Raw genomic sequence first — 22,946 nt, 5'->3', positions numbered from 1 at the left:
CAGCTGAAGGCTTCAAGATCATTCAAAAAATTCCTTTCTCATTTTGAGAAGAGAAAATAAAATAAACATTTTAAAAAATCAGGTAAAATTAGGTAACTTGAATGGTTGTTAGAAATGCGTATAATAAATGCCCTTGGGCTCAATAACTGAACCCCTTCTTTTCTACATTTATGTTAGTGAACAGAACTTTAAAGTGGATACTTGTAAAATAATCATGTTTTCTAATAATATTACAGTTTTAAATAAGGATGCAAACATTTAAGAAATGTCAATATAGTATGCCACATAATAAATCAGTAGTAGGGTACTATCAGTTAATTGTTAACATTGGAAATCTTTTATCAATAGGTTTGCACAATCGTAAGAAAAAGAACTCATGAACTGGTTGTTCTGGTCCATGATGAAGCCACAGGAAATGGTTTGGAAACAAAATTTGTACCATATGACTGCAAGTGAGATACACTGGGTGACTTGCTGGTTAGGTGAATACTACATTAAGAAATCTGTGGATAAAAAAAATAAAAAAAAATAAAAATAAAAAGAAGGACAGAAAAAACCACTGCTTTAAAGACTTGCAGCCACTGTCTATTTGGTACATTGAGTCACTGACTGGCACATGACAGAAAGCTAAAGTGTCTCCTTTGCTATTCCAGGCATTGTTCCTCAGAGGTGAATGAAATCTGGGACAAGGGCAGACCACATGGTGCAATAGCTGAAAAGGACGACATAAATAAACAGAGAGAGGAAAATGTTAAGAAGAAAACCTCTGGTTCACTGTCTGAAACTGTGGATACACTCTAATCACTTGACACCTCAAAGTTCTAGTCAATGTTGGATCATTGTAAATTGTAGATTGTAAATTGCATAACCTAGCAAATCTGTCAATAAGGAAAATCCATAAAACAGTGATCCAAAACTGCAGAAAGCTGATATTTACAGGTTATTGCAGACAAATCCATCCTACATGTGACCTTCCTGTACTAGACCATGTTTTTTCCACAGCCTACACTTGAACTTTATATTCCACGCGATACCGTACGTCACTCAGGTGATGTCACACTTGTTACGGCTGCTCCACAACAATAGCCATACTGCGCTCTATGCCATGCCTGCCACGTGATGTCACTCAGCAAGCACTGTGTCTGCCTACAACCAAGCAGGGTTTTCACACCTTGCAACCACAGCATATCTATATGGGAAGCCTGACCGCAACCACGACCCGTGCACCGTGGGAACACGAGTACCTACAACAGCCACTGCATTGGGTGACCTACACTGATTTGCCATCCGCCACAACTGCCACCAACCACAACCCATCCACCACACCACATTCCTCGGTACCCCGCTGCAACACCATCCTGCACAACGCCAACGCACCAGCTGTGTCACCTGCATCAACGCCTGTGATAACTGGTCACGACACCCGCATTACCAACACAACTACCGTGACTACCATGCCACAACACCAGCTGCTGCCTCTATCAGTGCCACCAGATGTTGTTCATGAACCCGTACCATGCACTTTCATGATTACAACAATCTCATACTGGTCCCAGCCCCTTGCCACCAGGTAGATTACCACCGGCCACACACCACGTTACATCCGCCACTACGACAAGTTGATTCTCTACAAGTATGGTTCACACTCTGCGAGTGCATGGTGCAGTCGTCCAGGTTCACAAATGTCCATGACAAGTTTTGGTGCTTTTGACCACCTCCAAACCAACACTGACCATCTTTGTGCACAAGGACCTCCAATCATGCACACACATCACGCTCAAGATTGACGCCGTCAAACCCATCCTCCATCCTGTGTACAGTTGCCTGTACAAGGTATTGAAACGAAGGCAGAACACTCTTGATATCCTCCAAGCTGGAAAAATGACAACAGTGTCACTTAACAACCTACAATCGCGGGACTTTAGCAGACACACCCAGTGTTTACCCTCCACCGGCCCCAGCTCCAGGCCCCTCAGGTCAATTTACAGTTGGCCTAGCCCTGCGAGACTACCTCCCAGAAGACTTTTCTGTAACACTGCAGGACTCACTACTCACGGTTATGACCAAATTCAACAATAGAGAGTTAGGCTACAGCATGATCTCAAAGTCATTAGAGCACTCCATACCCCTTCTGCCTACAATCAACACAGCAGAAATCCACTTTTTCTTCGGCTGGCTACCTGGTCAAGTCAGCCCCAGAGCACTCCATAACGACAGCTGACACCCGAGACACCACCGCCAGCGAACCAACAGCCTCACCAACACTCGATGACACACCCCCAACCAGCAACACCTTAACAGACATTGCCAGCTCCCCATCGGCACCACCACTGACGTCAAGGGTTGGCCGCCCTTTACAGCCACCCTGGAACCTTGCAGACAACAATATGTTGGCTCTTACCATCGTCACCAGGACAACACATCAAGACATACACCAGTCATTGTGCTTCGTGCTCTGCACTTCTGGGAGAGAGGGTGGGGGCAGGGGTGGAGCCTGTGTGGGGGCATAGAACCACTGACTTTACCCCTCAATAATATCACTGCCCTACCACAGCAAGAACAACTGTATGTTTGCCACATCAGTTCTGTGTAGTATGCACTCTATGCTACACAGATTTTGTATATGCTGTGAGAATGAAAAGTATTCATAGTAAGTGATGGGAATGCATGTGATTATTTATCATCGTAATTACCGTGCCCACTCTCTACTACCTACAAGAATTACAACAAAAGAACTTTCAATTAGCCAATTTTGGAAATTATTGTTTTGAATCTGCATACATATAGAAACTCAATTACATTGTATTTATTGCAGATAGACATTGAAAACGTTATGTTACAATTGAGAATCCCTTGACTCTTCAGGATGTTTCTTATCAACCAATCCCTTCTTTTAGATAAGTTGTGCCATAAATTCCTTTTTTCTTCAATTTGATTCATTAGTTACTCTATTTACCAATCTAATGCTTAGTGTTGTTTTGTAGCATCACATATCAGAAGCTTCTATTCTCTTCTTGCCATAACTACTTGTTGTTCATGTTTCACATCCATACACCTCTACACTCCAGACATACATGTTTAGAAATGATTTCCTAACTCTTAAATTTATATAGAACTTTTAAAAAAATCATATTTTTCAGAAATGCTTATACACCTTGTTTAATGTGTTATTTATATGTAGTTCCCAGTGTAGTTTCCCCATATTCAGTGTGAACCCAAGGTATTGGCATTGTTGGTCTGCTGGGATGCTGTCAGATCTCAGCCTGTATTGGTATCTTACGATACTCCCGCTATTTGAGGTGATGACCAGTTGACTCTTCTCTGCATTTACTGACATCCCATTTTCCTGCACCCAGTTTCTGATGACATCTACATATTTCTGCAAAATCTCCTTGTAAATCACTATTTCACTAATAACAAGCTGTAGGGGCATAAAATTATTATAGCATTTAAATTGTATGAAGAGCTGAACTTGCACATATACACTGCACTATACGAACACATGGAGTTCAATTTGTAACTGGTAAGTGGCTCTTCATGTGCTGTACTTAATATGAAGCAAAGGCCAGGTGTTTCATATGGTACCAAGTCTTAGTAAAGAACCAACATGGCAAAGAGAGCAATTTGTGCTGATGATGAAGACGGTTCACAAAAGCATGTAACATGTAATGAAGTAAGTGATTTGTCATTCAGTGACTCAGATTCTGAAGCACATCAAGCAGTAGCTCACAGTGACTTTATTTCTGAAAGTAGTGATGAAAGTGACAATATGATGGGTGTGTACTGACAAGTGCAAAATGTGTTTATATTATGACACAGACTAAGCAAAGTGAAGGGCATTAGAAAAAAATTGGTAACAGCACTGTTATCTTTCCCTTCAACATTTACAGTGGAGTTTGTGAAGATTTGGTGAATAAGTATAGATCACAGCCAGCCTCTGAACTATGTATTTATATGTCATGCCACTGTTCAGACTGATTTGTGATGAGACCAAAGCTTAAGCAAGAAAACAGTTGAACAATGAAGGCAGAAAAAACTAAAAGATGATGATAAGTGGCTTGAAACTGAACTTTAGCCTGAAATCTCACTGCCTAGAACAGAATTGTCTTCAGTGATAAGTTCTGATTCAAACTGAGGCCCAACGACCAGCAAAGATGTGTCTGGAAATGCACCAGATAGCGACAGGATAGCAACCTGATTGTGACCTGTTGTACAGCCCAAAAACCATGAAATATGATCTTGGGCACTATTTCACTTCATAGCAGGACCCCTTTGGCAGCACAGCAGTATGTAGATGATATTCTATGCCCCGTTTTGTTGCCCTTCCTGGCAAGCCCTCAATGGCTTCATTTCAGCAAGATAATGCCTGGCCTCACACTGTGAGATTTTCTATTGCTTTTCTTCATGCTTGCCAAAACCTACCTTGACCACCAATATCACCGGATCTATCCCCAATTGAAAATGTTTAGAGCGTTATCGGCAGGGCGCTCCAACCAGCTCAGGATTTTCACGACCTAACACACTAACTGGACACATTTGGCATGATATCCCTTAGGAGGATGTCCAACAATTTGATCAGTCAGTGCCAAGCCTGCATAACAGCCACAAGTGGACCAGCACATTACTGACTTGTTCTTTCTCTTAAATAAATCATCCAGTTTTTCTAAACTGTAATCATTTGTTTGCCTGTACATGTACGTCATGTCCAGATAATTCCTTTGTGCTGTGCTGTACAGTATATGCTCAATGTAGTAGATCCTAGGATGGACTTCATAATGAACAATATGCTGACGTAAAATTTAGTCTATTCCACCAAAAATTCATATCATTATTTGAAAATAGGTATCTGCATAAGCTAATCAGAATGGATGTTAAACAGCAAAGTAAAAAAAACTATGTATCACTAAAGGGATTAAAGTATCTTGTGAAAGGAAAAGGGACATGTATCTAGGGGCAAGAACATGCAAAGATCTAGCAGTAATCTCACACTACAAAAAAACTCAAAATAACTAAGATAAGTTATTAAAAAATCAGGGAACATGCACATGACATCAAAAATCAGTAATTCTGAGAGCAGACTTAGGGCTATATAGAATGAAGTGAGACAGGAGAATCACCCAAACGAGACAACATCAGTACTGAATTGAATGGAAGGGCTGTGAATGATGAATCGTAGGTAGTAAATATATTAACAGTCATTTACTAGATATAGAAGAAATTATAGTTACAAACAGTCCAAGAGAAAAATCACAGCAGCACGTTAAGAAAACAACTCTAACAAAATTCAGTCATACAAATGTATCACCAATGTCTTCTTCTAGAATTCAGAAAATTATATATTCTCTCACAAATAAAAGCTCACCTGGTTTTGAAACTATTTTCAATAGAGCACTAAAGATTTTCCTCCATACAACAAGCCATGTTTTACCTCAAATATGTAATGCATCACAAGCTCAAGGCACTTTTCCTTTGATATTGAAATATGTCATTGTTAAACCCACCTTTAAGAAAGGTGATACAAGAGACATCAATAACTATCAACTAGTTTAGGTCTCCTATTGTTCCTCATATATGTAAAAGATCTTCTGTAAACAATCTTCTATCAAACATACAACAAGCAGCATTAGCTATTTTTGCAGATGCCACTAGTATTGTAATAAATGCAAGCATACAAATAACAACATATAAAATGGTAAACGATGTTACTACCTCATATATGTAGATTTTTTTTTTAATTATAAAACACCTGAAAATGGTCACCATGTATCTGTATTCACAAATTAATTTGTGATGTGAGTGTAAACTGACTCATTCCCAATTACTCCAAATTTATTCTGCAAATGATTCATGGAACATTAAACTAACTAATTAATGTGAAAAGTTGGTGTAAAATTCTACAGAATCTGTTAATCTGGTTCTGGGTACAGTCTCTTTATCAAATTGATAGTACTGAGTAATCCACATCAGTTGTAAGTGAATTTTGTTAGCATGACTAGTTTTGGAGACTATATCTCCATCACTGGGGCTGCACATCATATGATACATCGAGTGGTGGGTATGGGACAGACTGGCTAGTTAACTGCAATATATTTAACTCATGCATATAAGACATTGTTGTTGTTGTTGTGGTCTTCAGTCCTGAGACTGGTTTGATGCAGCTCTCCATGCTACTCTATCCTGTGCAAGCTTCTTCATCTCCCAGTATCTACTGCAACCTACATCCTTCTGAATCTGCTTAGTGTATTCATCTCTTGGTCTCCCTCTACGATTTTTACCCTCCACACTGCCCTCCAATGCTAAATTTGTGATCCCTTGATGCCTCAAAACATGTCCTACCAACCGATCCCTTCTTCTAGTCAAGTTGTGCCACAAACTTCTCTTCTCCCCAATCCTATTCAATACCTCCTCATTAGTTACGTGTTCTACCCACCTTATCTTCAGCATTCTTCTGTAGCACCACATTTCGAAAGCTTCTATTCTCTTCTTGTCCAAACTAGTTATCGTCCATGTTTCACTTCCATACATGGCTACACTCCATACAAATACTTTCAGAAACGACTTCCTGACACTTAAATCTATACTGGATGTTAACAAATTCCTCTTCTTGAGAAACGCTTTCCTTGCCATTGCCAGTCTACATTTTATATCCTCTCTACTTCGACCATCATCGGTTATTTTACTCCCTAAATAGCAAAACTCCTTTACTACTTTAAGTGTCTCATTTCCTAATCTAATTCCCTCAGCATCACCCGACTTAATTTGACTACATTCCATTATCCTCGTTTTGCTTTTGTTGATGTTCATCTTATATCCTCCTTTCAAGACACTGTCCATTCCGTTCAACTGCTCTTCCAAGTCCTTTGCTGTCTCTGACAGAATTACAATGTCATCGGCGAACCTCAAAGTTTTTACTTCTTCTCCATGAATTTTAATACCTACTCCGAATTTTTCTTTTGTTTCCTTTACTGCTTGCTCAATATACAGATTGAATAACATCGGGGAGAGGCTACAACCCTGTCTTACTCCTTTCCCAACCACTGCTTCCCTTTCATGCCCCTCGACTCTTATAACTGCCACCTGGTTTCTGTACAAACTGTAAATAGCCTTTCGCTCCCTGTATTTTACCCCTGCCACCTTCAGAATTTGAAAGAGAGTATTCCACTTAACATTGTCAAAAGCTTTCTCTAAGTCTACAAATGCTAGAAATGTAGGTTTGCCTTTTCTTAATCTTTCTTCTAAGATAAGTCGTAAGGTCAGTATTGCCTCACGTGTTCCAACATTTCTACGGAATCCAAACTGATCTTCCCCGAGGTCGACTTCTACCAGTTTTTCCATTCGTCTGTAAAGAATTCGCGTTAGTATTTTGCAGCTGTGACTTATTAAACTGATAGTTCGGTAATTTTCACATCTGTCAACACCTGCTTTCTTTGGGATTGGAATTATTATATTCTTCTTGAAGTCTGAGGGTATTTCGCCTGTCTCATACATCGTGCTCACTAGATGGTAGAGTTTTGTCATGACTGGCTCTCCCGAGGCCATCAGTAGTTCAAAAGGAATGTTGTCTACTCCCGGGGCCTTGTTTCGACTCAGGTCTTTCAGTGCTCTGTCAAACTCTTCACGCAGTATCTTATCTCCCATTTCGTCTTCATCTACATCCTCTTCCATTTCCATAATATTGTCCTCAAGTACATCGCCCTTGTATAAACCCTCTATATACTCCTTCCACCTTTCTGCCTTCCCTTCTTTGCTTAGAATTGGGTTGCCATCTGAGCTCTTGATATTCATACAAGTGGTTCTCTTCTCTCCAAAGGTCTCTTTAATTTTCCTGTAGGCAGTATCTATCTTACCCCTAGTGAGACAAGCCTCTACATCCTTACATTTGTCCTCTAGCCATCCCTGCTTAGCCATTTTGCACTTCCTGTCGATATCATTTTTGAGACGTCTGTATTCCTTTTTGCCTGCTTCATTTCCTGCATTTTTGTATTTTCTCCTTTCATCAATTAAATTCAATATTTCTTCTGTTACCCAAGGATTTCTATTAGCCCTCGTCTTTTTACCTACTTGATCCTCTGCTGCCTTCACTACTTCATCCCTCAGAGCTACCCATTCTTCTTCTACTGTATTTCTTTCCCCCATTCCTGTCAATTGTTCCCTTATGCTCTCCCTGAAACTCTCTACAACCTCTGGTTCTTTCAGTTTATCCAGGTCCCATCTCCTTAAGTTCCCACCTTTTTGCAGTTTCTTCAGTTTCAATCTGCAGTTCATAACCAATAGATTGTGGTCAGAATCCACATCTGCCCCAGGAAATGTCTTACAATTTAAAACCTGGTTCCTAAATCTCTGTCTTACCATTATATAATCTATCTGATACCTACTAGTATCTCCAGGATTCTTCCAGGTATACAACCTTCTTTTATGATTCTTGAACCAAGTGTTGGCTATGATTAAGTTATGCTCTGTGCAAAATTCTACAAGGCGGCTTCCTCTTTCATTCCTTCCCCCCAATCCATATTCACCTACTATGTTTCCTTCTCTCCCTTTTCCTACTGACGAATTCCAGTCACCCGTGACTATTAAATTTTCGTCTCCTTTCACTACCTGAATAATTTCTTTTATCTCGTCATACATTTCATCTATTTCTTCATCATCTGCAGAGGTAGTTGGCATATAAACTTGTACTACTGTAGTAGGCATGGGCTTTGTGTCTATCTTGGCCACAATAATGCGTTCACTATGCTGTTTGTAGTAGCTAACCCGCACTCCTATTTTTTTATTCATTATTAAACCTACTCCTGCATTACCCCTATTTGATTTTGTATTTATAACCCTGTAATCACCTGACCAAAAGTCTTGTTCCTCCTGCCACCGAACTTCACTAATTCCCACTATATCTAACTTTAACCTATCCATTTCCCTTTTTAAATTTTCTAACCTACCTGCCCGATTAAGGGATCTGACATTCCACGCTCCGATCCGTAGAACGCCAGTTTTCTTTCTCCTGATAACGACGTCCTCCTGAGTAGTCCCCGCCCGGAGATCCGAATGGGGGACTATTTTACCTCCGGAATATTTTACCCAAGAGGACGCCATCATCATTTAATCATACAGTAGAGCTGCATGTCCTCGGGAAAAATTACGGCTGTAGTTTCCCCTTGCTTTCAGCCGTTCGCAGTACCAGCACAGCAAGGCCGTTTTGGTTAATGTTACAAGGCCAGATCAGTCAATCATCCAGACTGTTGCCCCTGCAACTACTGAAAAGGCTGCTGCCCCTCTTCAGGAACCACATGTTTGTCTGGCCTCTCAACAGATACCCCTCCGTTGTGGTTGCACCTACGGTACGGCCATCTGTATCGCTGAGGCACGCAAGCCTCCCCACCAGCGGCAAGGTCCATGGTTCATGGGGGGTATAAGACATTAGGATATGCCTAAACTACTCGAGAAGTACCTATCTTGCCGGACGGTGAAAAATTTTCAAATTTATACTGCCATGGTCCATTAATACTAGAATACACAGTACGGGTCACATTTTCAACTGAACACAATTCTGCATGTTAGAAGCATTTATCCATTTTCATTTCAGCTCATTATTTTTACAAAATGTGTGAAAATTAATTATTAAGTTACTTATATGCCTGCTGTGGTTAGTACAACTGGCAATCAGGCAGCAAACCATTATTTCTGACACAAAAACTTACTCTAAAAACTCCCACAATGTACTGATAAGCACAGCGTAACTCTGTACTCAATTGCCAGTTACTAATAAAAATTCACACTGCTGTAAACAACCTTGTTAACACAATTACCACACGGTATGTTATGACAATTGTGGGCTACTGAGCACTGGCTGGGTTCACTCTGACATCAGCATCACAGTTTGTTACTGCGTACACTCGTCGTGATCCCTACCGCGTATTCTTGCACCTCTGCAGTGGCCCAAATTTACCGCTTCATGGTACACGTCTCTCTACCATTGCTACCTCCAACCCTCACGTTTCGTAGGAAGCTCACCTGAAGCAGTTTGGTGGCAGATTGTTGCCGGAGTTGGAAGCTGTGGCCAGGAGCTCGGGTCGTTGACCTGCTGGTCCCTGAGAGAGACGGCTGAGGAACTGCTCGTCCGTCCGCAGGCCCTCTTCGTCTAACAGGGATAGTAGCCCGTGGCTGTTCTGCGGAGGTAACAGCCGTCAGTAACAGAATGAAGAAATGTGGCAGCAATAAAATACAAAGTTGAGTGATAGCTCAGATCTACAAATTAAAAGCACAATATTTTGGATGTTCTGAAGTATTAATTTATTTCTGTAACCAGCATTTGTCCTGCATCAACCTATGATGTGTGTCTATAAAATAAGAGGCTACTGCAGTAAGTCTGCGGCTCGTGGTCTTGCAGTAGCGTTCTCACTTCTCGCGCACCGGGTCCCGGGTTCGATTCCCGGCAGGGTCAGGGATCCTCCCTGCCTCGAGATGACTGGGTGTTGTTGTGTCATCTTCATCATCATCATTCATCCTCATTATGGTTGGAAGGCAATGGAAAACGACCTCTGCTAGGATCTGGCCTAGTACGGGGGTGCGGGTTTCCCACATCGTCCCCTATACTCCTCAGAGTATGGGACCTCATCATCATCATCATTGCAGCAAAATATTTTATTTCAAAAAGCATAGATATTTATTTACTTTCACCCTTATTATTAGGTCTATTAATAAAATTCTGGAACATCTGTAATTTCACACCAATGGTGTGTTGGAGCGAAATGCAGTTGGCATCCATGCACATGCCTGTGTTTAATGTGTAACAGCAAGAAGTTTCACTGTTGTATGTTAGATACTGATGATGTATGTTAGTTGTATTAAGTAGTTTGTGGGTTTTGAGATGGTAGAGTCAAAGGAGCAATGTCTCTGTATTAAATTTTGCATGAAACTCAAGAAAATCTTTACAGAGACACGCCAAATGATGCAGGAAGCCTACGGTGATGAGTGTTTAAGCCATACTTGTTGTTATGAATGGTTCACACAGTTTAAAAAGGGCAGATGGATGTAAAGATGACTCTCGTTCAGGACACCCTTCGATGTCTACTAATGACACTCATGTCAGGAATGTCAATGAAACTGTGGGTGCCAATCAAAGGCTGACTGACAGAGAGATAGAAGAAGAATGCAACATTTCAATTTGATCATGCCATGAAATCCTGACACAGCATCTTTGAATGCACTGTGTTGCCACCAAGTTTGTCTCACGACTCATGTGTCAGGACCAGAAAGACCTTTGCTTTGCAATATGTGATGAGTTTTCGGATCGAGCAAATGAGAATGAGGCAACCCTTAAGAGAATTGTAACTTGTGATGAGCTGCGAGTCTATGGTTATGATGTTGAAACTAAGGTTCAATCTTCACAATGGATTGAGAAAGGTTCTCCAAGACCAAAAAAAGCTCATCAGATCAGGTCAAATGCCAAAGCCATGCTGATCGTTTTCTTTGACTTTGAACGATTAGTTCATAATGAATTAATGCCACAGGGGAAAACTGTTAATTGATGGTACTGTCGGGATGTGTTGCGATGCCTGTGAAAAGAAAACAGTCTGAAACGTAGTGAGACAATTCAAGGCTCTTGTATCATGATAAGGCACCCGCACACTCATCCCTGTTGGTGCATAACTATTGCACAAAAAAACAGCATCACTGTGCTGCCTCATCCTCTGTACTCTGCAAACCTGACTGCCGCAGACTTTTAATTTCCAAAGTTGAGAACCCTGTTGAAAGGACGAAGATTTGCAATGATAGATGAGATAAAAGAAAATTCGCAGACAGTACTTCACAAGAGGCATAGCGAGACTGATTCAGGAAGTGGAAGCATTGGAAGCAGTGTATCAATTCTGGAGAAGAGTATTTTGAAGGAGACCCTGTACAATAAGTAAAAGGTAAGCACAGAAAAATTTTGTGGATAAAATTCCAGAATTTTTTGAGCAGACCTTGTCGTACTCCACCCCTCTATCCTTACAACATTCCATGTGATTTTTCTGCTGATGGAAATAATCGTGAAATCTTCCTCTATGATCTCTTTGAGGATGTGTGCTGCGTTCTCTTTCACTGCCCCAGTGGACTGAAATTTGGTTCTTTCAAGCACATTTGGTCTTAGGAAATAGGTAAAAGTCACATGGTGCTTGGTGAGGTGAATAAGATGGGGTGTCTAACACTGGCACTCTGCACTTCATTAGAAAGTTCTTAATAGACAATGCAGAATGTGCTTGTGCGTTGTTTTAATGCAGAACCCATGACTTGTTCTTCCACAATTTGGGTCATTTTTTTCTAATTTTCTCATGGAGTTGAGCAAGAACTTCAAGGTAGCAATCTTGGATAATACTCTGACCTTCAAGTACACAGTCAAGATACATAATTCCATGAATTTTAAAAATGACACTCATCATCACTTTTAATCTCGATTTGCTCATTAGCAGGTTTCAGTAGCAGTTTTCCAAATTACGTGTGAAACTTCATGACAGTTCATTGCTCTGTTTTTACACCCATAATTTTTCCAGCAAAACAAAATAACAGCACTTACACAAATGAACACCACAGCCACACTTATTTGTCTACAGGCACCAGAGATGCTGCATTCAAATGAGAAGGCTTCATGCTTCACAGCTCTTGGTTATTCACCTTTGATGCGTGTGTACTTACTTTGTGACTGCATCAGTGCCATTATTTTATAGCTATACCCCGTGTAACTGAGTACTGTCATCAAAGAGGATACAGTACTAGTGAACAATGTTGGAAAAGAGGAAAAGATATTATACATGGAGAGTAAGCTGTAAACACAGGGCAAATGTCATTTTCGACAGTGCAATAGTAATGTAATAGAAAATGTTAAACAATAAATAAATGTAAAAGAAACAAACCAGAAAACATTATGACTAAACACAGAAAAAAACAATCTGTGCATGAGTTAGTAGGTACATGCATGTAGACGGATGAGGCAAAAGAGGAGAAGGACAACAGTAGCAAAGAATTACACTCAACGGCAGAGATGTACATGTAGTAAAAGAACCAAATAGCCAATGTAATGGTTTAAATCGAATTAACAATCACAAGCAAGTAAAATAAATATGAGATAACAGAATTGAAGGCTAGCCTGAAATGGTATTACACATGGAATGTGATGCAGAAACAAAATAAAAGTTATAATTAATAATTGCAGCAGGAAACATGTAAGCTAACCTATATATCAGTGGTATGAAGAATTACTCTTAATATAAGAAATGGATGTAGAGATAATAAAAACAATGGAATATATGGAATACTTAGTCAATCACAATAAAATATATAAATAGAGGAAAAAATTGGAGGAACAGAATAGAATAGACAAAGTGGAAAGAATTGGATGAAAACCTTCACTGGACATAATTACCCTACAAGCCAAGTAAAAAAGGAAACTTCCTGGACAATCACATAGAATACTGGTACTCTTGATGTCTCCAAAAAACTGTTTAAGAATACACCTCTCTTCACTCTGTGCTATTCTGGTCTTTAATGAGCTACGCTGACAAGGCTGGTTATTGTCGTTGTGGTATTCAGTGCGAAGACTGGTTTGAAGCAGCTCTCCATGCTACTTTATCCTGTGTGCACTTTTTCATCTACTGCAACCTACATCTTTCTGAATCTGCTTACTGTATTCACATCTTGGTCTCCTTCTACAATTTTTACCCTCCTACACTTCCCTCCAATATTAAATTGATGTCTCAGAATGTGTCCTATCAACCTATCCCTTCTTCTGGTAAGGTTGTGCCACAAATTCCTTTTCTCATCAACTCCTCATTTGTTATGTGATCTACCTATCTAATCCAGCATTCTTCTGCAGCAGCATATTCTATTCTCTTCTTGTCTGAACTGTTTATGCTCCAAGTTTCATTTCCATATGCGGCTAAACTCCAGATAAATGCCTTCAGAAAAGAGTTACTAACACTTAAATCTATATTTGATGTTAACAAATTTCTCTTCTTCAGAAACACATTACTTGCCACTATCAGTCTTCATTTTATATCTTCTCTACTGCCCAAACAGCAAAATTTATCTACTACTTTAAGTGTCTTATTTGCTAATCTAATTCCCTCAGCATCACCTGATTTAATTCAACAACATCCCATTATCCTTGTCTTGGTTTGGTTGATGTTCATCTTATACCCCCCTTCCAACACACTGACCGATCTGTTTAATTGCTCTTCCAAGTCTTTTGCTCTGACAGAATTACAATGTCATCAACGAACCTCAAAGTTTTTATTTCTTCTCCCTGAACTTTAATTCCTAATCCAAATTTTTCTTTTGTTTCCTTTACTCCTTGTTCAATATACAGATTGAATAACATTGAGGATAGGCTACAACCCTGTCTCACTCCCTTATCATCCAACGCTTCCCTTTCATGTCCCTTGACTCTTATAACCTCTATCTGGTTTCTGTAAAAGGTGTAAATAATCTTTTGATCCCTATATTTTACCCCTACTACCTTTAGAATTTCAAAGAGACTAATCCAGTCAACACTGCCAAATGCTTTCACCAAGTCTACAAATGCTAAAAATTTAGGTTTGCCTTTCCTTAACCTATCCTCCAAAATAAGTTGTAGGTTCACTATCACTTTGCATGTTCCTACATTTCTCTGACATCTGAATTGATTCTCCCTGAGGTTAGCTTCTATCAGTTTTTCCATTCTTCGTTAAAGTATTTGTGTTAGTGTTTTGCAACCATGACTTATTAAACTGACAGTTCAGTAATTTTCACATCTCTCAGCAACTGCTTTCTTTGGAATTGCAATTATTACATTCTTCTTGAAGTCTGAGGGTATTTTGACTGCCTCATTTATCATGCACATAACACAGGATAATTTTGCTATACCTGCTTCTCCCAAGGCTATCATTAGTTCTAACGGAATGTCGTCTACTCCCAGACCTAGTTTCGACTTAGGTCTTTTAATGCTCTGTCAAATCCTTCTGCAGTATCATATCTCCCATCTCATCCTTATCTGCATCCTCTTCCCATTCTATAACATTGCTTTCAAGTTCACCTCCCTTGTACAGACCCTCCATATACTCTTCCCACCTTCCAGATTTTCCTTCTTTGGTTAGGATTGGTTTTACATCTGAGCTCTTGATACTCATATAGCTGTTTCTCTTTACTCCAAAGGCCACTTTAATTTTCCTGTAGGTGATATGCATCTTTCCCCTAATGAACTCTGCTTCTAAACCCTTATATTTGTCATATAGCCCTTCCTGTTTAGCCAATTTGTACTTCCTGCCAGTCTCATTTTTTAGATGTTTGTATTTCCTTTCACCTACTTCATTTGCTGTTGACAAGGCTATGACTTCCTAAAATCATGCCCTAGAATGAGGTCCATTCTACCTGAAATTTTGCCTACCACATCTAAAGTGGTTTTGCCGTCCCCCCCCCCCCCCCCCTCCTCCATTGTTGGACTGCACAAGGATGGGGCTGTGTTTAACAAACCATCACAGGTTTCATCTCAGGTTATTTAGGAGAACCATAGAAAGCACAAGGCATGACAGCTGGATTTAAGCAAATAAGTGTCCACTATCAGAACCCCTGAGTCAGCACACACTGTGACAAGTGTGATGTCTACAAGCCCAGCACCACATTAATTTATCTACAGATTTGTCGAGATAACTGAAGGACCCAGGCCCAATTGCTAATACTATCTGAGATTTGTCCTTAGGAGGAGGGCTGGAATGAGATAACTGATGGACCCAGGTCCAAGTCCTGATACTATCAGAGATTTGTCCTTAGTGGGAGGGCTGGAATGGGGTACACTCAACTTCCTGCCAGCTGAAAAATGACTTGAATGAGAAGTAGTAGGTCTAATGTCTGCTACACCAACAACACTTGGGAAAGCACTGTGTTGATGTCATGCCCCTCCATACAACATCCAACTGACACCACATGGCAGAAGATGACAGGGTGATTAGTAAGCATTGCATGATCCTCCATACCTCATTAGGTAAAAATGGAACCCTTATAGATTACTTTGTTGTCTTTCTGTCTGTCCGACTATTAAAAATCCTTTTTCTCAGGAACAAATAGATGTCTAAAGTTGAAATTTATGTCATTCAATAAGGTCTATGATCCCTTGATGTTGCAAAAAATTGAGATTTCTAAGACAATACAATCAAAAGATGGCTATTTATGTCATATATTTTTATACAAACTCACTCATCAAAACCTATACAGTACTTCCCATTCACCTAGAATTATGAAATTTCACAAGAAGCAATCCACTGTACAAGTAAAGGAAAAAAAAGCAAAAAATTATTAATTTGTAATTACATCATATGAAAATAATATTGTCATTTGTTAGCAAACTGTATTTCTGTCACTCTGTCTGTCAGGATCCTTTCTCTCAGAAATGTGTGTTCTTATCAAGTTGAAATTTATGTTACATACTGATGTCTATGGTCCTTTGGTGGTGTAAAAAAGTTAAGCTTCTAAGTCAAAGCAGTCAAAAGTTAGCCAATTTATGTCACATATTTTGACACTCGCAAAATTGCTCATTAAAGCCTATAGGGTACTTCCCATTGACGTAGAACCACAATCTGTGGCAAGAGGCAAATTTCCACAGTACAAATAAATGAAAAAAAAAAATCAGAAAATGCTTAGTTTGTAATTATATCATGCGAAAAAAATATTTCTTTTGTCATTTGTTATACAACTTCAAACTTGAAATTAAAACATTCTCTAAAGTATCACAATTCCAATGACCAATATCTTGTGAGTATCAATGTCAATAACAGGCAAAAATTATTGAGATTCTCAATTTCCACAATGGATGAAATGTCTATATACATAATTAGGTTGTAGTGAAACCTCAGTAGGCGAGTCCTACTTTCACCTGGTTAATTTTGTAAAGGTATCATTTATTCTATGTTTGCATCTTTGTCTCCAGGTGCAATACCTTTTTCAGTGTTGTTGATCTTAGCTGCAAAGTGGTTAGCAAAATAAATTAATACTGTAGAACCAAGTTTGTTTGTGCTTTTCATTTGTAATAATGAGGCTATAATAAGAAGTGATAGAAGAATCAGTTTTGATGGTAACTCACACATTTATAACAGAAGAGCTACTATGTCTATCCAGTCGCCAATGCTTCAGTAGTACAACTCATAGACAGTAAATTATTTTCACAGCATGGGATGTGTTGACTGTCTTCTTCTATTACATCTTATTTTGTGACGTAATAATCCAGATTATATTAGTAAACGTTAAAAATTAACAATGTGTGTTAGTGTAGTAACTTTCATTTCTGTGGGAATGTGTGTGGAAGGGAAAAACTTTGTTGAGTTAACTACAGTAACAGTAACTTGTTTCAGCTCAAGATAAACACATTACAAATATTAGCTAAATTCATTATTAGTTTTGATGTTTCTAAACCAATTATATGCATCTGGTGTAGCTTATAGAACCAATCCTTTTATTGCAAATTATTTTATATCATTTTATACAACATATATAAATTATATAGAGATAGGTGCCTCTATTCAAACAAAACAGCCACTGGTTCATAGGTTATGCACAATCAGATTCACTACTCACCAGTTCTGTCTGTCAGACACAAGCATCAATATACAATCATTACCCTTGCGGCAACATGTTATGGGGTAAAAGTACTGCTTGTGTTTGTTATACTGAGTGATGCTTTTAACTAACATGTTGCCATCAGCACTGTGATTATCAAATGACACATCTGATGAGTGAATAAGTAGTGAATCTGAATGTGCATGAACTGTGGCTGTTTTACGTGAGTATTACAATGTACAGAAAGTTCTGCTTAAAATAATGAATTATTTAGCAAAAAAGGAGACAACTCACTGAAAGGCAGAAGCACTGCATCATCAACAGGTACACACACAAAAGGTACACAGCTATGCTTTGCTAGCTTTTGGAATGAAATTCCTTTTTCAAGCTGTAGGAGAAACATGCTCACAAACATACACATATACTCACCTACATGCACACACCTCTCTCCCTCCATTGTGCACAGTCTACTGCTAGGTCTTTCCTGGCCTATGTTGAAAGTAATGGGGTGAGGGAGGGGGGGGGGGGGGTGCAGGGTGGTGGTGGGGGGGGGGGGGAGCTGAGGAATGGAGAGGCCATGAGGCAGGGAGGGGGTTGGGAGGAAGTGTCTAAAAGGCCATAGAAGAGTACGGAGCCATCTGTCAGCTACCTAGGGCTGCAGGTAGAGGGACCCTGAAATTAGGGACATCCTACCCAAGATACTTCCATCCCCACCCAAAGTGGTGTTCCGCCACAGCCCCAACCTCCACAACATCCTAGTCCATCCCTATGCCATCCTACCCCCAATCCTCTGCCACAGGGATCATACCCTTGTGGAAGACCTAGCATCTCTTTCTACAGTCCTGCCACAGGCTTATCCTACGGAGTCAGAGGCCAGCCACCTGTGAAAGCAGCTATGTTATATACCAGCTCTGCTGCAACCACTGCACAGTGCTTTAAACTGGTATGACAACCAACCAGTTGTCAACCAGAATGAATGGCCACCACCAAACTGTTGCCAAAAACCAAGGTGGACCACCCAGTGGTACAATATGCAGCAGAGGACAACATGTGAGATTTCAATTAGTGCTTCACAACCCATGCCACCTGGATCCTCCCCACAACCTCCAGCTATTCCGAGCTGCGCAGATGGGAGCTATCCTTACAGCACATCCTTCGTTCCTGTAAGCTGGCCTAAATCTAAGGTAACTCACTGACTCCCTATGACGGCTACCCACTTTCCTATGAGCCGCTAGATACTTCCCTCTAACCCCCTCCCTGCCTCCTGCCCTCTCCATCCCATACTTCACCCCACCCTGCACCCACACATCACCCCAGTACACTCACCATGGGCCAGGAAAGAGCTGGCAGTCGACTGAGCATAATGTAAGGAGACAGGCTTGTGTGTGTGTGTGTGTGTGTGTGTGTGTGTGTGTGTGTGTGTGTGTTTTTCTCCTACAGCTTGAGAAAGGAATTTTGTTCTGAAAGCTAGCAAAGCAAAGCTCTGTACCTTTTGTTTGTGTACCTGTCAATGATGCAGTGCTCCTGTCTTTTGCTGAGTCATCTCCTTTATTCCTAAATAATTCGTTACCTGAGTGTAAATTACAATGGTCACAGTCTGCTCAGCAGGTAATGCCTGCATTTGCTAGACACCCATCTGTGTTGAGGGAGTGATCAAAAGAACTGGACATAATAATAAATAGAAGCATTATAAAATCTTAATCTCGAAATTGTGAGCAACTGAAAACGTGATTACAAAACATGAGCATAGTAAAATAATAAAAAATTTTAAATCTCAAAAATTAATATTGCACTAATATGCTCAGTTGATTCAGTTTTTGTTTGTCAAGGCATATACAAGAAGTCGCATAAAGAATGCAACTTTGGAAGTGCCCGCCATTTCTACTCTAGTAAGTTGGCAGCACTTCGTATATTTCCTTTGTGGTTAGTAATGGAGAACTTCAAAATGGGACATTATGTTCTGCCAGTGGAAAATTCTTGAAAATATAGGGGATATTTGGTTAACATAGTACATTGAATAAAGTCAAGTGTGATGAAAGTGATTGCTAAATTCGAATAAAACCACATTGTGCAGAAAACATTACCATCATGAGTCATAATGCAGCTGTAAATCTGATGAAATCTCTTTGCTGACATTCACAAAAAATTGGATACTTCCGGAACCAGCAAAAAACACATTCTGAATGAAGATTTGCACATTTGGGCCTTTAAATCCAACTGAGACAGAACTTAATATAAATGTGAATGAAAAGCACCAAGAATTTGCTCATTGAGTGCTTGAAAAACAAAGAATGGACAAAAATTTCAGCAAGGAAATAATGTTCACTTCCTGAACAAGCAAAACTGCTTAATTTGGGGCACAAAGAACCCTTAAGTAATTATGGAGAAACCTCATTGCACACTCATTGCAACAATGGACCAGTTATGAGACAGGTTCCTTGGCTGGGTGATTTCTTGCAATTGTGACTTAAATTGGCAACTCAGATCTTGTGAACTGACACCATGTGATTTCTTTCTTTGTCATTATTTGAAATCTCATTGTAGACCACCAAACCATGATTACTTTCAGAGCTCTAGACTGAGATTCAGCTTTTGATTGCTCTATTGACACACATATGGTGAAAAATAAAGAAAAATTTCATTGAAATAACAAGATCATGCCTGCAACCTCATTGAGGGGATATTGGTAAAATCATATCCCATTCATAATCACAGATAGCATGTACTGCAACATTATGCAAATCACTTCATTTCATCATCAAATTTGTATATTATTATGCTTTCACAAGATGCATTCTTTAAGGGGCACGCCTTAGTATACTTAAAAGCAAACAACACAAAATCCAAAACAGAATAACAATCTAGAATTTTGTTTGTTTTGTAGCTATTAGACAAAGCCCTTCATCAGGTGAAGAAGCACACGTGGACACATGTGCACACATGCGCGCACGTACACACACACACACACACACACACACACACACACACGCACGCACACACGCACGCACAGAGGAAGGAGAGGCAGTGGCCGTGTATGTGTGTGTGGGGGGGGGGGGGGGGGGAGGGGGCAGGGGAGGGCAAGGGTCCTTCAGCTGACGAAGAACAAATGAAGAAAGAGCAAGAACAAAGAAGACTGATCTCAACATATAATCAAGGTAAGTACTAAATTATTTTAATTGTGCTTTTCATTCTCATGTATTCTTGTATTAGCAATGTAGGAAAAAACAGATTGCCAGTAACTGTAAAGACGACCTGTCAAGTTGCAGGCAGTTACAATTAAAAGACTCTTACATAGAGCTTTTGGCCACAGTCTTCATCAGTAAAAAACAGAGACCCCATTCACACGCCTCACGCACACATGAATGCCAACTCCAGCATCTTGAGTCAGAATGCAGCTATCATGTGGGATGTAGGCAGCAATCTGCAAGGGGCAGGAAAGAGGAAGGAATAGTATTGTACGGGCAGTGAGAGGGATGAATGCTGTCTTGTGGAGTGTGCAGGGACTAGATTGCCAACAGGTACAGTGTCTGGATATGAATATAGTAACTGCACCGAAAGAACAGATACCAATGATGACCATGCATCTTCTCCAGAAAGAAATGATAATTAATCAAAACCCTCAGCTGCCAAGAGGTGTTGTTAATATACCTCAAAGTGGACAGCTGAAAATGTGTCCCCCAACCAGGGCTCAAACCTGGGATCTCCTGCTTACATGGCAGAATGGCAGACGCTCTATCCATCTGAGCCACCGATGGCACAGAGGATAGCACGACTGCAGAGACTTATCCCTTGCACGCTTCCCGTGAGACCCACATTCCCAATTGTCCACAATCTACATTTGTAATGTTCCTAAAGTATATTTGCCCATTCACTCATTACTCACACCAACTAAGGTGATGATTCCTGTAAGAGCTCAGGCAAAGTGTGCACATTTGCACAGAAGAAGGTCAATGGCCAGGTAGCCTTTAACTATATGAATATAGTAACTGTTCTGAAAGAACAGATACCAATGATGGCCATGCAGCTTCTCTAGAAAGAAATGATAATTAATCGAAACCCTCAGCTGCCAACAGGTGTTGTTATATAGTTAAAGACTACCCGGCTATTGACCTTCTTCTGTGCAAATGCGCACACTTTGCCAAATTCTTATGGGATTCGTCATCTTAGGTGGTGCGAGTAATGAGTGAATGGGCAAATATCCTTTAGGAACATTACCACTGTTTTGAAACTTCCTGGCAGATTAAAACTGTGTGCTGGACCGAGACTCGAACTCGGCTGTGGCTGTGGCTAAGCCATGTCTCCGCAGTATCCTTTCTTTCAGGAGTGCTAGTTCTGCAAGGTTCACAGGAGAGCTTCTGTTAAGTTTGGAAGGTAGGAGGCGAGGTACTGGCAGAAGTAAAGCTGTGAGGACGGGGCATGAGTCGTGCTTGGGTAGCTCACTTGGTAGAGCACTTGCCCGCAAAAGGCAAAGGTCCCGAGTTCGAGTCTCGGTCCAGCACACAGTTTTAATCTGCCAGGAACTTTCATTTCAGCGCACACTCCGCTGCAGAGTGAAAATCTCATTCTGATTACCACTGTAGGTTGTGGACAGTTGGGAATGTGGGCCTCACGGGAAGCGTGCAAGGGATAAGTCCCTGCAGTCACACTATCCTCTGTGCCCTCGGTGGCTCGGATGGATAGAGTATCTGCCATGTAAGCAGGAGATCCCAGGTTTCGAGTCCCGGCCGGGGCCCACATTTTCAGCTATCCCCATTGAGGTATATCAACAACACCTGTTGACAGTTAAGGGTTTTGATTAATTATTATTACAGTGTCAGGAGGTCGTGGAGCAGGGAGCTGGGGAAAAAAGGAATAGAAAAGGAAAGGAGTGTTGAAAGACGGGTGGATGCATTGGCAGAGGACTCCAAATAAACAAGTTGAAATATGTGAATAGGGAGGAGATTATAGGACACACGGGGGTGGAAGCAGTTGGGTGAAGCATGTGGGGACAGTATGTTACCATAGGCTGAGGCCAGGATAATTACGGGAGTGGGGAATGTGTTGTAATGATAACACCCATCTATGCAGTTCAGAAAAGCTGGTTGTGAAGGGAAGGATCCAGATGGCTCGGGTATTGAAGCAGCCATTGAAATCAAGTGTGTTATATTTAGCTCACAATGGTCCACTTTGAATTTGGCCACAGTTTCGTGGTGGCCATTCATTCTGGTGGACACCTGGATGGTGGCCATACCAATATAAAAAGCTGTGTAATGATTTCAGCAGAGCTGGCAAATGACATGGCTGCTTTCATAGGTGTCCTGGTCCCTGATGGGGCAGGATAAACCTGTGATAGGACTGGAATAGCAAGTCGTGTGTGGGTGGATTGGGCATGGGTTGGGATTGGGAATGGC

General features: G+C 40.5%; 1 protein-coding gene across 1 annotated transcript in view; it reads right to left on the bottom strand.

Moving 5' to 3' along the window:
• LOC126109867 (unconventional myosin-Ib) overlaps positions 1-22,946 on the bottom strand; it is a 458,138-nt gene that overhangs the window by 160,984 nt on the left and 274,208 nt on the right. The window contains exon 13 of the mRNA XM_049914933.1: positions 10,009-10,163. Within this exon, the coding sequence (XP_049770890.1) occupies positions 10,009-10,163 (155 nt within the window). The remainder of the gene's footprint in view (positions 1-10,008; positions 10,164-22,946) is intronic.

The sequence above is a fragment of the Schistocerca cancellata genome, chromosome 12, assembly GCF_023864275.1.
Source record: "Schistocerca cancellata isolate TAMUIC-IGC-003103 chromosome 12, iqSchCanc2.1, whole genome shotgun sequence".
Taxonomy (NCBI): domain Eukaryota; kingdom Metazoa; phylum Arthropoda; class Insecta; order Orthoptera; family Acrididae; genus Schistocerca; species Schistocerca cancellata.
The sequence above is the reverse complement of the archived record's forward strand: the minus strand, read 5'-3'. Positions and strand labels throughout refer to the sequence as shown.